Source organism: Bos indicus x Bos taurus, chromosome 22 (genome assembly GCF_003369695.1).
Source record: "Bos indicus x Bos taurus breed Angus x Brahman F1 hybrid chromosome 22, Bos_hybrid_MaternalHap_v2.0, whole genome shotgun sequence".
NCBI classification, from domain to species: domain Eukaryota; kingdom Metazoa; phylum Chordata; class Mammalia; order Artiodactyla; family Bovidae; genus Bos; species Bos indicus x Bos taurus.
Window position 1 is genome coordinate 25719409 of NC_040097.1, and position 12159 is coordinate 25731567.

General features: G+C 52.2%; 2 protein-coding genes across 6 annotated transcripts in view; one reads left to right on the plus strand and one right to left on the minus strand.

Annotated features, from left to right (window-relative positions):
• The window catches only part of SLC25A26 (solute carrier family 25 member 26), a 146860-nt gene extending 139827 nt beyond the window's left edge, over window positions 1–7033 (plus strand). For 2 of the 4 annotated variants that reach the window (XM_027522468.1, XM_027522470.1), the window contains 3 exons: window positions 385–449; window positions 1428–1501; window positions 5743–6134. In XM_027522468.1, coding sequence (XP_027378269.1) covers window positions 385–449; window positions 1428–1501; window positions 5743–5860 — 257 coding nt within the window. In that variant the 3' untranslated portion in view covers window positions 5861–6134. Of the gene's footprint in view, window positions 1–384; window positions 450–1427; window positions 1502–5742 lie in introns of all 4 variants that reach the window. The other 2 variants (XM_027522467.1, XM_027522469.1) reach the window with 2 other exon arrangements.
• LRIG1 (leucine rich repeats and immunoglobulin like domains 1) overlaps window positions 6901–12159 on the minus strand; it is a 115232-nt gene continuing 109973 nt past the window's right edge. Inside the window, exons 14-19 of one of the 2 annotated variants that reach the window (XM_027522465.1) lie at window positions 11587–11868; window positions 10689–11108; window positions 10131–10256; window positions 9451–9600; window positions 8681–8923; window positions 6901–8522 (exon numbers count right to left, since the gene is read on the minus strand). In XM_027522465.1, coding sequence (XP_027378266.1) covers window positions 8341–8522; window positions 8681–8923; window positions 9451–9600; window positions 10131–10256; window positions 10689–11108; window positions 11587–11868 — 1403 coding nt within the window. In that variant the 3' untranslated portion in view covers window positions 6901–8340. Of the gene's footprint in view, window positions 8601–8680; window positions 8924–9450; window positions 9601–10130; window positions 10257–10688; window positions 11109–11586; window positions 11869–12159 lie in introns of both variants that reach the window. The other variant, XM_027522464.1, reaches the window with a different exon arrangement.

The following is a 12159-nucleotide window of genomic DNA, read 5'->3' on the forward strand; positions in this document are numbered from 1 at the left end:
CATGGACCCCTGAGACCCAGGGGGAGCAGCAGTGCCTCTCAGACGGGGCGGGGTCTGACCGCAGATTCCCCGGTGCGCACAGAGGTTTGCGAGCTGCTTCCCAAGAGAGCAAGATGCGTTGCGGGGCCTGTTTTTGAACTTGAGCATATAAAACGTTGTCCCGTCACCTCTCTGATGTGCAGTGAGACCCCACTGCCACGCGGCAGAGCGTGTGGGTAAAGATTGTGCACGTGTGCTTCCTATTCTGGAATCAGTCAAGTGGATGTAATGATACAGAAGTATTTTTGGCAGAGTTACGAGGAATTCTAGAATAAAAATTATAAAATGCCCTGTAACGTGGTGAACAATGCCTTGCTTGTGTGTGGCGTGTTTTTATGTGCACAGGTGGCTTTGCAGCTGCAGTCACCACGCCTCTGGACGTGGCCAAAACAAGAATCATGTTGGCAAAGGTAAGTGGTAAAATAATGTATCGGAGACACAACAGATGCTTGTCTCCGTTAGGGCCAGGGCTTATATGTATATACAGTGAACAAAGGTGGCGATAATACCTGTAAGTTAACAGCCTTACGCTGCCTGTTGAATCACGAATGGAACTGCCTTTGGACAAAGCACTATCCACAGGAATCGCTGTCTTTTTGACATCACTGTCCTCCGTATTATGTGAACAGGTAGGGCTGGTAGGGCCTCTGGCTGGTAATACTGTTTTCAGAAACTCCCTGTTTTTACTGGTGACAGTCCTGAGGCTCAGAGAGTTGGCCTGCTTCACGCCAGGCAGCAAGTATGAGGCTCTGAACTTGTATCATGCTTATTAAGCTTTCACCAGATGAATTAGGACAGTTTTCAGAACTGTTAACAAATGCCATGAAGAAAAATTATCTTTAAAAAAAACTGCATCAAGACTTCAGAGAAGTCCATGGAACATAGCTGAACCAAAACAGTGACTGAAGGGTCATGCCCTGTGGAAAAGCGGGAGAAATAAAGACACAGTCGCAGTATGAAGCTTCACAGGGCAAAGCCAGTTTTAAGCTGAATGTAGTGTTCTTTATTAAATGTGTGCATTAGCCACTTAGAGAAGTTTCATAATACCATTATCCTGATTACTCCCCGTCCTTCTCAGATCAATTATACCGCTTCTCATTGGTTTCCTGGTTAGTAGTTGTATGTGAATTGTCTGGGGAAGCTCTGCTCGTTGGTTGATGGTGAGAGAACTCACCTGGAAAAGCTGCTTCGGGTGGGATTTGGGCCAGATCGGTGCTTGCTGGCGGCTTTGGATGTGAGGGCTTCTAGTCCAGTGAGAGCCAGGGAGCTGACTCCCGGGGACTCCCCAGTCTGCCGGAAGCTGTCCTAGGGGAGGGTGTTGGGGAGCCAGCTGTACGTGGATTGGGGAATTTTGTGAGCTGACGTCTTCGCTTTGTCTTTCCTTGCAGGCTGGTTCCAGCACCGCGAGCGGGAACATCCTCTCTGCCCTGCACGCGGTTTGGCGGACACAGGGGCTGTCGGGGTAAGGCCTCCTCCTCTAGCCCAGTGCCAGGCACACCCGTCCTTCTTCCTTCCGCTCGTCCTGATCGTAGGAGACGTCATGTCTGATGTTGCGTGTGTGAGGTGCTGTTACACAGTCGAGCTGACGCAGTGTTGCGGCCAGTGAGTCCCATCTCAGTGGCGGGCGATGTCCGTGTGTGTGGCCTCTGCCGGGTTCTGGGCTGCAGCAGTGAGAAGGCCAGTGTCCGCTTGTGTAAGGTAGGACCCGAGTGACGAAGGTAGCATTGTTAGAAGAAAGCATTTGTGGTTTGGGACACTTTACCTATTATTAGTTATCACCTTCAACATAGCACAGTGCGTGACACCTCCCTTGAAGCCCACCGCTTTGTATCATCAGCCAAGTGCTTCATACTCTAGCGTGGTGTCCTGCAAAGCTCTCTTTAAAATGCTATTTCAGTAGTGCTTTTACAATATGCAAACCTGTCCAAGCGCTTCCCCGGTGGCTCAGCAGTAAAGAATCTGCCTGCAGTGCGGGAGACACAGGCTTGATCCCTGAGTTAGGAAGATTCTCTGGAGAAGAAGTGGCTACTCTCTCCAGTATTCTTGCCTGGGAAATCCCATGCACAGAGGAGCCTGGCAGGCTACAGTCCATGGGACAGAACCAAGCAACTAAGCACCAAAGCTGTCTACAGGTTGGGATCTATACAGATGGGTGATATCATGGTTCTCTCTGGAATCATCTCCAGGGATTTTCCTGAGAGCCCAGCCTCCGTTCAGGGAAGGTTGAAGGGAGCCTGGTCACAAGGCTGGTATGAAACAGCCAAGCCACAGTAGTGCCGCCACCTCGTCACAGAGCTGTGTCCATCGGTTATGTGGCTAGTTTTGTGTCCATTTGGCAGGTTTTGTTGCAGCTGGTTGAGTCTGGAAAGCCTGGTGCAGGTCAGCCAGGCCCAGGCGAGGGGCTTCTGCAGGAGAGCCCCGTCCTCTGTTCACAGCAGCTGGTGGTGTGGCCTCAGGGACTGTGCCTCCTCGCGGTGGGTGCTGTGCGTCCGAAGGACACGGGGTGTGGAGGCGAGGCCGGGCCACCCGAGGAGTGGGTGAGCCCGGGAGGGCAGGGCCGTAGCTCGTCTGTCCTGAGTCAGTGACTCCCGGCTGATCGATGGTGAGGACAAAGCAGTGTAGTTGCTCATAGTTGAGACACGTCTATTTTGATGTTAGTTCCTCCTGAAGAAAGAAAGAGTGTGTGTGTGGGGGAAGAGCTATGAGATAGCCCAGAAAAGATTCTTTGGGCTTCAGATAGTGACTGGGCCACACAGAGGTGTTGCATGCAGTAGCTTTTTTAGGTCATCATGTCAGACTGCCGAATTTTACTCATTTGTATTGATATCATTCTTAAGAGTCTCTGGCAACTGTTGGTCTCTGCCCTAGACCGTGGCCCTGTGGAGTCTGAGCGGGGCTGTAGCCTGCCTGCCGTTTTCAGGAAGGTGCTGATGTGTGTGGGCGTGGCCTTGTTGGCAGGACCGTGGCACCAGAATCTCGCAGAGGAGGGGTTTCCCTGAGATGATCAAAACCTAACCTTCCCTGTCCTGGTGGTGGTGTCACTGGCTGCTCCCTCATGGGACCAAGCCAGGATCGCAGGCAGAGAGACAGGGTGTCATCCTCATGCAGAGGGCCTGTCCCTGCCATCAGCCCTGTGAAGGGATCTCATCTTCCAGAAGCTTCTTGAGTCTTGGGCTTCCATTGGTATGCCCAATGTGGTCCTTGGCAGAGTGTTCATTAGCTTCTCATTAATGTGATAAGAGAGAAATAATTTGACAAGGGAACTGTAACTAAAGGCAAAGAAGCAAAGGCCCTGCCAGTGTGGGCAGCTGTTCTGAGCAGTGGGCCTGAGCTTCTGCTGCTTCCTCTGTCCTCCGCGCAGAGCCCCCGGGGCCCCTGGTGGTCCTGGAACACGCCTCCCGGCTTTGCAGAGGGTTCCAGTTACCTTGCAGGTACAGCCTCGCGCCTCGTGTACACGTACACAACCCCCACACCCCCCAAGCCCAGCTCGGGGCTGGTGCTGAGCTCCCGGCATCCGTTAGAGCAGTGACGCGCTTGAGTCGCTCCGGGGAGGGCAGGGGAAACCATGTTCTGTCACAGACTTGGGAGATGTGCCTGCGGGCAACTTGGTTTCTCAAATGAAAATACCACGCGCTCATCCAGCACAGCGGGCTGGAGGCAGATGGGAAGCCTATTTATCCGGCGCTGCTCCGCACTTGAGCTCGTCGCCAGGCCTTTGTGTTTCTCTCCCGCGCCTTCCCGCGCTCACCGCCGCTGCCGAGCCCCTCGCGTGGCGCCCGTTGTGTAGTCTCCCGGGGCGTCCCTCCAGCGAGGCTCCGCTCTGCTCCTGCCCCCATGTCTGGGTCTGGTTGGGGTGCTCACTGGACAAATGACTCTACGTTAAGGCTGTAATGATGTTAACAGACTCAGTTGTCATCTAGTGAAGCAGTAAACTGCTTCCGTCTGCCCCTAGCTTGGAGCAGCTGAGCTCATTAGCAGCGGGAGCAGAATGAGACGCTGGCTGTGGAAACAAGTCAGGGAGGGAGGCTCCTGTGGCAAATGCGGTTTCCGCAGCTCAGCCCCTGTGCCTTCCTGGCCAGCGCATCTCTTTGTGGGGTGGGGGCTGGGGGCTGGGGGCTGAAATGTTCTCCAGGTCGGAAGGACCTAGGGGCCTCAACGCAGAAATTCAGGGATACCTCATATAGAAACAATTTGCCCGGTGCTGGGCTGAACAGCTTTTTCCTTACAAATGTGTTTTCGTCTTCTATAGAATTTTCATGTGGACAAGAAAAAGAGGTTCTCATTTGGGGTATCATTGTAGTTGATGAGTTAAATTCTCAGCTAACTAAACCACTGACCCCCAGAACTCCTCTCGAGTCTCTCTTCCTCAGAAGTGCTGAGGGCTGCGTGATGGGGTTGTCTGAGGAGCGGGGAGCTGGCCTCTCCTGGCAGTTGACAGGGGGCAGCTGGGCAGCCGTGGACTAGGCTGCCCTTTGTGAGGCCTCCTCCCTGTCCAGGTCTTGATGAGTCTCCCTTTAGCTGAGCGTGGAGGTTTCCCAGACTGTCAGGGCTATCCGAGGCTGCCGTTGGCATAATGTATGTATTTTCAGCTTTCCTCCCTAGATCTGACCCAAATTATTTTTAGTAGTGAATTCATTAGTTCTGACTGTATAATTTTGTTTTCTGCGTATACAAGTAATACTGTTGGTAAAAAGGCTCAATTATTACAGACACTAGGCGAGGAAAGTCTCCTCAGGAAGTTGAGGACATGTCAGCCGTGTTTGGGACTTCTTTTAGAACCCTTTTGTCTGTCTTCCACGTGAGTCCTGTGGACGACCTTATTTTTCAGTTGCAGAATCTCCCAGGTTTGTCTCCTGTACCAGAATCTGTAATCCGAGAGTGGGTTCTTTGCAATGTTTGTTTCATCAGTGAAACCACGATGACCATCTTTGAACAAATAACTGTGCGTTGCTCTGGGAGTGTATTAAACAATGATTGCCCAATTTACAACCCCAGCAACATCGTTCTTTTACTTTGCATTTCTTTGCTTATTCCAAAGTTGCAACTTTGATGGTGACTGGCCTTTCCTAGTGCCTGGGGACAAAACCTATAATGAGGTGCTGTTCCCCTCCCAGCTGAAACAACCCATCTGTCTTGCCCTTCATTAGAGGAGAAAGAAAACGGGATCCATGGAGATTGGATTCCCCAAGTGGCATCACATTTGTGGGGATTTAAGGACAAAATGGGACCAAGTGAGTCACCGGGAGGAACAGGGGATAATCACTGGAAATCTCCCGAAACACCCAGGGCCCACTTCAGGTTTAAGGTGTTGGGGGGCTCGAGCCTTCCCCAGGAGCCAGCTCATTGACAGCTTTATTAAAAAGTCCATTTCATCGTCTCTCAAAGACAGAAATGGTGCGAAAGTTAACAGAACTCTTGTGGGGATCGAGTCAGTTTGGACTAACTGCTGGACTTAGTGGTGGGTGCTCACAAGTAAGCTCTGTTTGGTATTCGGCCACTTTAGCCCTCAAACAGCTGGGCTCCAGCTTCAGCAAGTCTACTTGGGAATGTAAGTGCCATTCTGAAAGGAAAAACACACATATCTAAAGTGCTCTGTGGGGTTTAATGAGCGTGGTGTGTTAAGTTGAGCAAGCTGTGGGTGTTGGAATTCCACCTTTTTTACACACACAATTTTAAAAAATCTTTCCTCTTGCCTCCCACCAGATTATTTGCAGGTGTCTTCCCTCGCATGGCAGCCATCAGTCTGGGAGGTTTCATCTTTCTTGGTGTTTATGACCAAACTCGCAGCTTTCTGTTGGAACTTGGCAGAGAGAGCCCCTGAATCAGAGATGGCCCCTGCCTTCAAGAAAGGATCCTGCTGTGAGAAGAGTTTCCCTTCCAGTGAGCAGCTGTCCAGCCATCTGAACAGCAAGACACAGTGCGGAGTCCAGTCCCGCTCGGGTTACAACATGGAGGACATGTCTTCCGTGCCGCAGGCTGGCTGGGGTGACATCATCGGCTCGTTTGCCAGAGTTGAGAGAAAAATGATGTCCACAGTGGTACTTTGAACGTTATTTTTCTCAGAACCGCTTAATAAATAAGCATGGTAATGCTGAGTCCGGGCCCTTTCCGAGCCTTCATTTGATCTGTATCTGATCTTTCATTTCCTGCCACCTGATGGTAGCGTCAGCCAAAGGCAGGGCTGGTTACAATTTTAAAAGAACGGCTAGAAGGAGACTTACGGAAAAGGCTGGGGATGTGGGTGGGTTTTTCCCCTGGGTTAATTCCAATTGCGTGAGCTTACAGCTTTGTGTAAAAAGAAGGAATTACAGGCGCACGGCAAGCATCCTTGCTGGGTGACCAAGCTGCTGGTCTTCATGACCATCAGATTTCACCTATAAAAACACACTTGTATTTTACAGAGAGGTGTCTTGTGAGAGAGAACCCAGTCTCAGCTCAGTGACTAGGTGCGCCGTCACTGACTTCTCTCACTATTTCAGACTCAAAGCAAGGGCTGGGGCTGGCTTTGGAAACAGGGTGGTTTCATCCTTCCTAATCAGTAAGGTTCATTGTTAGGCATTTTAAGCTCTATACTGGAACTCGAAGATATGAAGTGAGAAGGTCACCATTTTGGAGCTTGACTATAATAAGCTCCAGGTGTTAGAAAAATTCAGAGAGAAATCTTAGGAATCTAGTGCTGGCATGTCTTCCCCGGAGCAACAGTATATAGTTGGCTTTGACTAAAATTTTTTTTCTTTTCAAGAAGTAAAAGGGTAATTAATTAAGGCAGGATGACTCCCTTACAAAGGCAGTCTCTCTGGAATTAAAGAGGATGAAGCATGGCTGTTTAACAACGTAGGTAGAAAACAACCCACCACACACTTAACATGTTATAAATGAACCTTTATTAAAGACACTTCAATGCCATTTGTTAGACACTTCAATATTTTACATGTTTTTCAATGTACATTGTACCAAAATTTCTATAAATAAATAACTTTGTACATAAAAGTAATACTTCCTCTTTCACATTGCCTCTCAGAAGCAGCAAATTCACATACTTTGTGGAAGTAACAATCAGCTAACTGTTGAGAACAGAATTCTAGGTGTGCTTACCTGGAGCAGTGGTGACACCTGACAGTGGAATTTAACAAGGTGAGTAACCATTCCATCAGCACGGCCCCCTTCAGCTTTTTGGCTAAAGGAGCTTGGCTTTCTGAGATTTTTTAAGGACCTTGTTTCAATGTAATTTTTCCTGAAATACACATTGGCACTCACAAGATGGTTAGCAACAGGTCTCAAAAAAAGTGCAAAAATACCCAAAACCCAGGACGAGGGGCTGATCTCTGAGAGTCCAAGCCCAGGGCCATCTGGGCGAGGGAAGGACATGGCCAGGCCTGCTCTGGATTCTCAGTGGAGACATATGAGCCCTGAAAAGAGAGGACTCGGGTTTCTTCCTCCCCTAAGGCCAATGTAATGTTAATTATATCGGCAGAACTACATCATCACTATTGAAAAACCCACAGGTACCAACACCATCAGCAGCCTCTATCTTCTTAAAAAGCCTCAAATGGCCGTTGAATGCTACTGACAAGACCACATCTGCCTTTCTCACAGAAGGAAGAAAGGCAGCCTAATTGTGGGAGCCAATTGCTTGTAGTGGATTAACAACCTATATTCCACCTCTTAGAGAAAGAACTGAAACCTCCGAGAACACCTTCACCGTGAAGGAATGTGACGTCTGCCCCTCCGAGCTCTACGGGGAGGTCCCCGCGACGCTGTCCACACACAAGCAACCACGACAGGAAGTGGCTTCCACTGCAGACACAGCCTCTGGTGGTAAAGCATCCCAGGGTCTGTACCAAGCCAAGAGCGTCTCCTTTCCACCCACCACCAAAACCTCCTGTGAACAAATGTGGTTTGTAGCTTCAAGGAACTCCATCCATGCATTAAGGCACCAGAACTATCCCCCCCTCCAAAATTAAACAGCAACCAGGTATGAAAAATAATATTGTCAACATCGTACGATTTTTGTTTCTGTTAACCATGCACTAAAGATTAAAATAGCCTCTGTAAAAGATATATATAATATATATGGCATCTCTGAGAACTCTTATGTACAAGGGTACCAAATACTCCTCTACCTTTTGTACACGCTAGCCTCTTGCATTTCTGTGCTTCCACTGCAAGTCCTTTCAGACTCTTGCCGCTCCACGTGGAGGTGAGAACTATGTACAAATCAGTGATGCCCGAAGCCAGGCTCCCTCGCGGCCTCACCCACCTCTCTTCTGCAGACGCCATGAGAGCCGAGGTAGACAAAGCCTAGCTTTTCGGTGCAAACAGCAGTGGTGTGCTCCGTCTCCCGGGGGACTGTCCTGTCAGGGGGGTGGACTCGGAACCAGAGTCACAGGCTTGGGGGATGTGTCCGTTGGAAAGAAGCAAGTGCTGACCTTCACCAGGCACGTCAGGGGAGCCCGAGGCAGCGTCTGCGAGCTCAGGCTTGCCTGCAGTTAACACAGATGAAGGCTGGAGGTCTAAGGAGTCCGGCTCACACAGCCGTGCTAGAGTCCAAGAGGATGCCCCTAGGAGGGGAGAAAGGAGAGGCCACGTCAGCCCGGCCACACCCCCACTGAAGGGTGACCCTCAAGAGAGAGACCATTACCTTTGCCATCGAGAGGCGCCGCGGGCCTCTTCAGGGCGGCCCGCGTTCTGTCGTGGTTACTGGGGTAGAGGGGCCCCTTGCTCGGATGCAGTGCAGACTGCGGGTGCTCACTCAGGCTGGGCTCCTGGCTGCTTGAGGTTCCCGGCTGTCTGCTGTCCCCAGGCTGAAGGCGGCAGGCTGGCTCCTGGGAGTAAGCGTGCGCATCGGCGCTGCAGTCACTGCACCCCACTGGGCCGCCGCGCTCTGTGGATGAGACAGAACCGTCACTGGACTACTCTGTGGGGCCCGAGCCCTGCTCTCACCTCCGTAGACACCTCCCCTCCCAAGTCCGTTCACGGAAAAAGGACTGTGGCCAGCACCCAGCTATTTGTGAAGAACAGAGGTCTTCTATGTTGAAATGCTTCAGATTAATTTCTTAATCAGAGTGTGAACTGATACACTCTGATCCCAGGGGAAAATCCAGTGTGCATGACGTGTTGTGCAGGGTCAGACATCTAGTGTCAGAGTGGCCCTGGTGAAAAGGCACCTCAATTTGTCACTTAAAAATCTAAACTCATGCTTAACACACCGTAGTATTACGTAAGAGACCTCCTATTCTGGAATTTAAAAAGCAGCAGGCCACACTTCCTGTTTATAGAGTGACTGCCAAATTCTGAGATAGTTTGACATCAAGTATTTGTCTCCCCCCACAACTTTCATGTAGTGAGTAGGTCAACGCAAATTTTGATTTCAAGAGCTGAATACTTTTTCCTGAGGAAAACTTCTCATACCCATTGTCTTCTGGGGACCGGGTGGGCCATCAGCCTTCTCCACCACTTTCCAGGGCTCCTTGGTGAACCCGACGCAGAACTTGGGCTGCCTGCAGATAACACCGTGAGCTTCCACCTCGGGAAAGAGGCCTGCATCTCTTGGACAAACACCTGCAACAGACTCCCATCCGGTTAGATGCCCTTCCTCTGAGGTGGGCTTAGCGCTTCAGACGATGCTGTGTGAAAAGAACGGGCAAGGCGACCAGCACAGGGACACTGTTCAAGAGGTTCCCAGGGGTTTGTTCCTGGGCTGAGGCCCCTTTTCTAACACTGCCTTCACACCAGGCAGGCCTTGGGTGCCAGGACAGTGAGCAGTTCTTGGTTTGGATAAACTCACTCCAAACCACTGCTCTGTCTTCCCCCGTTTCTGTGGGCACTTCCTACTCTGAGAGACTGAAGAGCAGACCTGGGCAGTCTCCCTGCTCCAGGGATGGGAGTGGGGTGTGTCTCTGAAGCAGTCTTGTCCTCTGCTGCTCTTACTGCAGGCAGTCCTACCTTATCCAGATTAGGAGACGGTAAACCCAACAGAGACCTTGTGGAACTTGCACAGGTTAAGTCCCCAAAGACCCACCAGTAGACTTGAGTCACCCGAGCTGCCAGATCCCTGTGCTTAAGAGGATGCGCCCGGGCTGAGGCCCTACCGTTGCTCTCCAGATGCCCGTTGGCCTGGTGGCCACCTTCCATCCTGACCATAGTCTCCTGTCGGTCCGAAAGCGTCCCCTGAGAAGAGAGGTAGCTCGGAACGTCTGGGGGCACGATGGTTTCATCTGCAAGGAGACAAGATGGTCACCCACCAGGGGTCCTGACCCTTTGTGGTGATGACACAAGCAGACTTGGGCACCGGGCAGCCTCTGTAAAGCTGTGCAGAGACACTGCGTGGCATCTGTGCCCTGGAGAAGCCCTCCTAGCACCTGCTTAGCCTGACTTTACCCAGCTATTGGGGCACGGTGATGAGAAGGGAGACTGACATCTCTCCCAAGAGAAAAACAGCCTGGTGAAATCCCTGCAGCCACAACCCACCACACAGCAGCAAAGCCCGATGGCTCAGAAAACTGCACAGTTTGTAATGGACTTGCATTAAGAGTATTCCCATTAAAATGTGCTATTCTCAAAAGAGAAAATGGTGTCATTCTGTGGCCTCCTTCCCAAACATCCTGGCTGTTCCCCTCCCGTGAGTCCCCTCGGCCACGGCGGCTCACCTGTGTTCGTGACGCTGTACTCCTCGCTCTTCTTCCTGGTCTGGTAGATGATGCACACCCAGACGAGGGAGGTGAGCACGATGCTGCACACCACGGCGATGGTGAAGATGCCCACGGTGGTGCCATCCTTCCTGCAGCCCGGGGTGGGCAGGACGCTCAGCTGGCTGTGCGCGCGCTCCGTGCCCAGGGCGTTGGACATCTCGCAGGTGTAGCGGCCCGCGTCCTCCAGCACCACGTTCTGAACGACCAGCAGCTGGTTGCCGGGGGTGAAGTGGTGGCGTTCGGTGAGGCTCAGGGGCCGGTCCCCCTTGAGCCAGGTGATGCGGGGCGGAGGGCTGCCGGCCGCCTTGCACTGCAGGGCCACCGTTTCTCCCACGGACACCACGCGGTCCTCCAGCGGCACCGCCAGGGACGGGGTCTCTGCAAGAAAGGGGGGGGTCACCGCTTCTGTGGGCCTCGGCTGTTCTAGGTCTGTCTCCTGAAACAAGGACAGTCCAACGCATCGTGCAGCGCCATCTGGAGCTTTTATCAGGGTGTCTAGGTTTTCTACCAGAGGGACCAAGCCGTGCTGTCTGGGGATGAACTGACCTCAAGCCACAGAACCCCCGTGGTTCTCACAACGCCCGGTGACAGGCCCACGTCTGTCCCTCCTGACCCACCCTGCCTGCCTGAGGAGAGGGCAGTTCTTCAGAGTGTCTTAAACCTAAGCCCTGTGGAGACTCTTAATTCGATGGCTTTTTTCTTAAGAGCGGGAACCACTTGTTTTGCTTTAAGTAAAAACCGCCTCTTGCACTCCCCTACCCCAGGCTTCGTAGGACAGTCTGAGAACCCTGCCTCTGGGTCCCCATTGATGTGTAAGAAAATCCCTCACACACACACACGTACTCAGCGTACCAACCTAGGACAGTCAGGGTGGCATTGGCCGAAACGGAGCCAGCCGAGTTCTGGGCAGTACAGCTGTAGACCCCCATGTCGCCTATCTTCACATCCGTGATGAAGAACACATCGTCGTCCGGCATGACGTGCATGCGGCGTTCCCGAGCGGCGGGGAAGTCCGTGCCTCCGTCCTTCTGCCAGGCGATCTGGGGGTTGGGGTGGCCGGTGGCGGCACATTCGAGGCGGGCCGTGGTGCCAGTCCGGATGGCGATGTCGTGGGGCATTTTGGTGAAGGAAGGGAACACTGCAGGGCAGACAGAGTCGTCTGTGGAACGCTGGGTGCAGAGGCCAGGAGCGGCTTCTGTCGGACTGACTCCCCCACTCCTGAGTGTCAGCTTGCCACTCACCGCCCTTCGTGCAGCGTCCACCTAGGACTGCCCCCACCCCCACTGGAACCAGGAGCAGGGCTTTCTGAGCGCCGCTGACCGCTCCTGCTGCACGGGCAGCAGTTAGCACCTCCTCTCACCACGCACACGAGGTTGGCTTGAACCCCTTCAATGGAAGGCTCCCCTGAAACGTCCTACTGTCTGTCCTG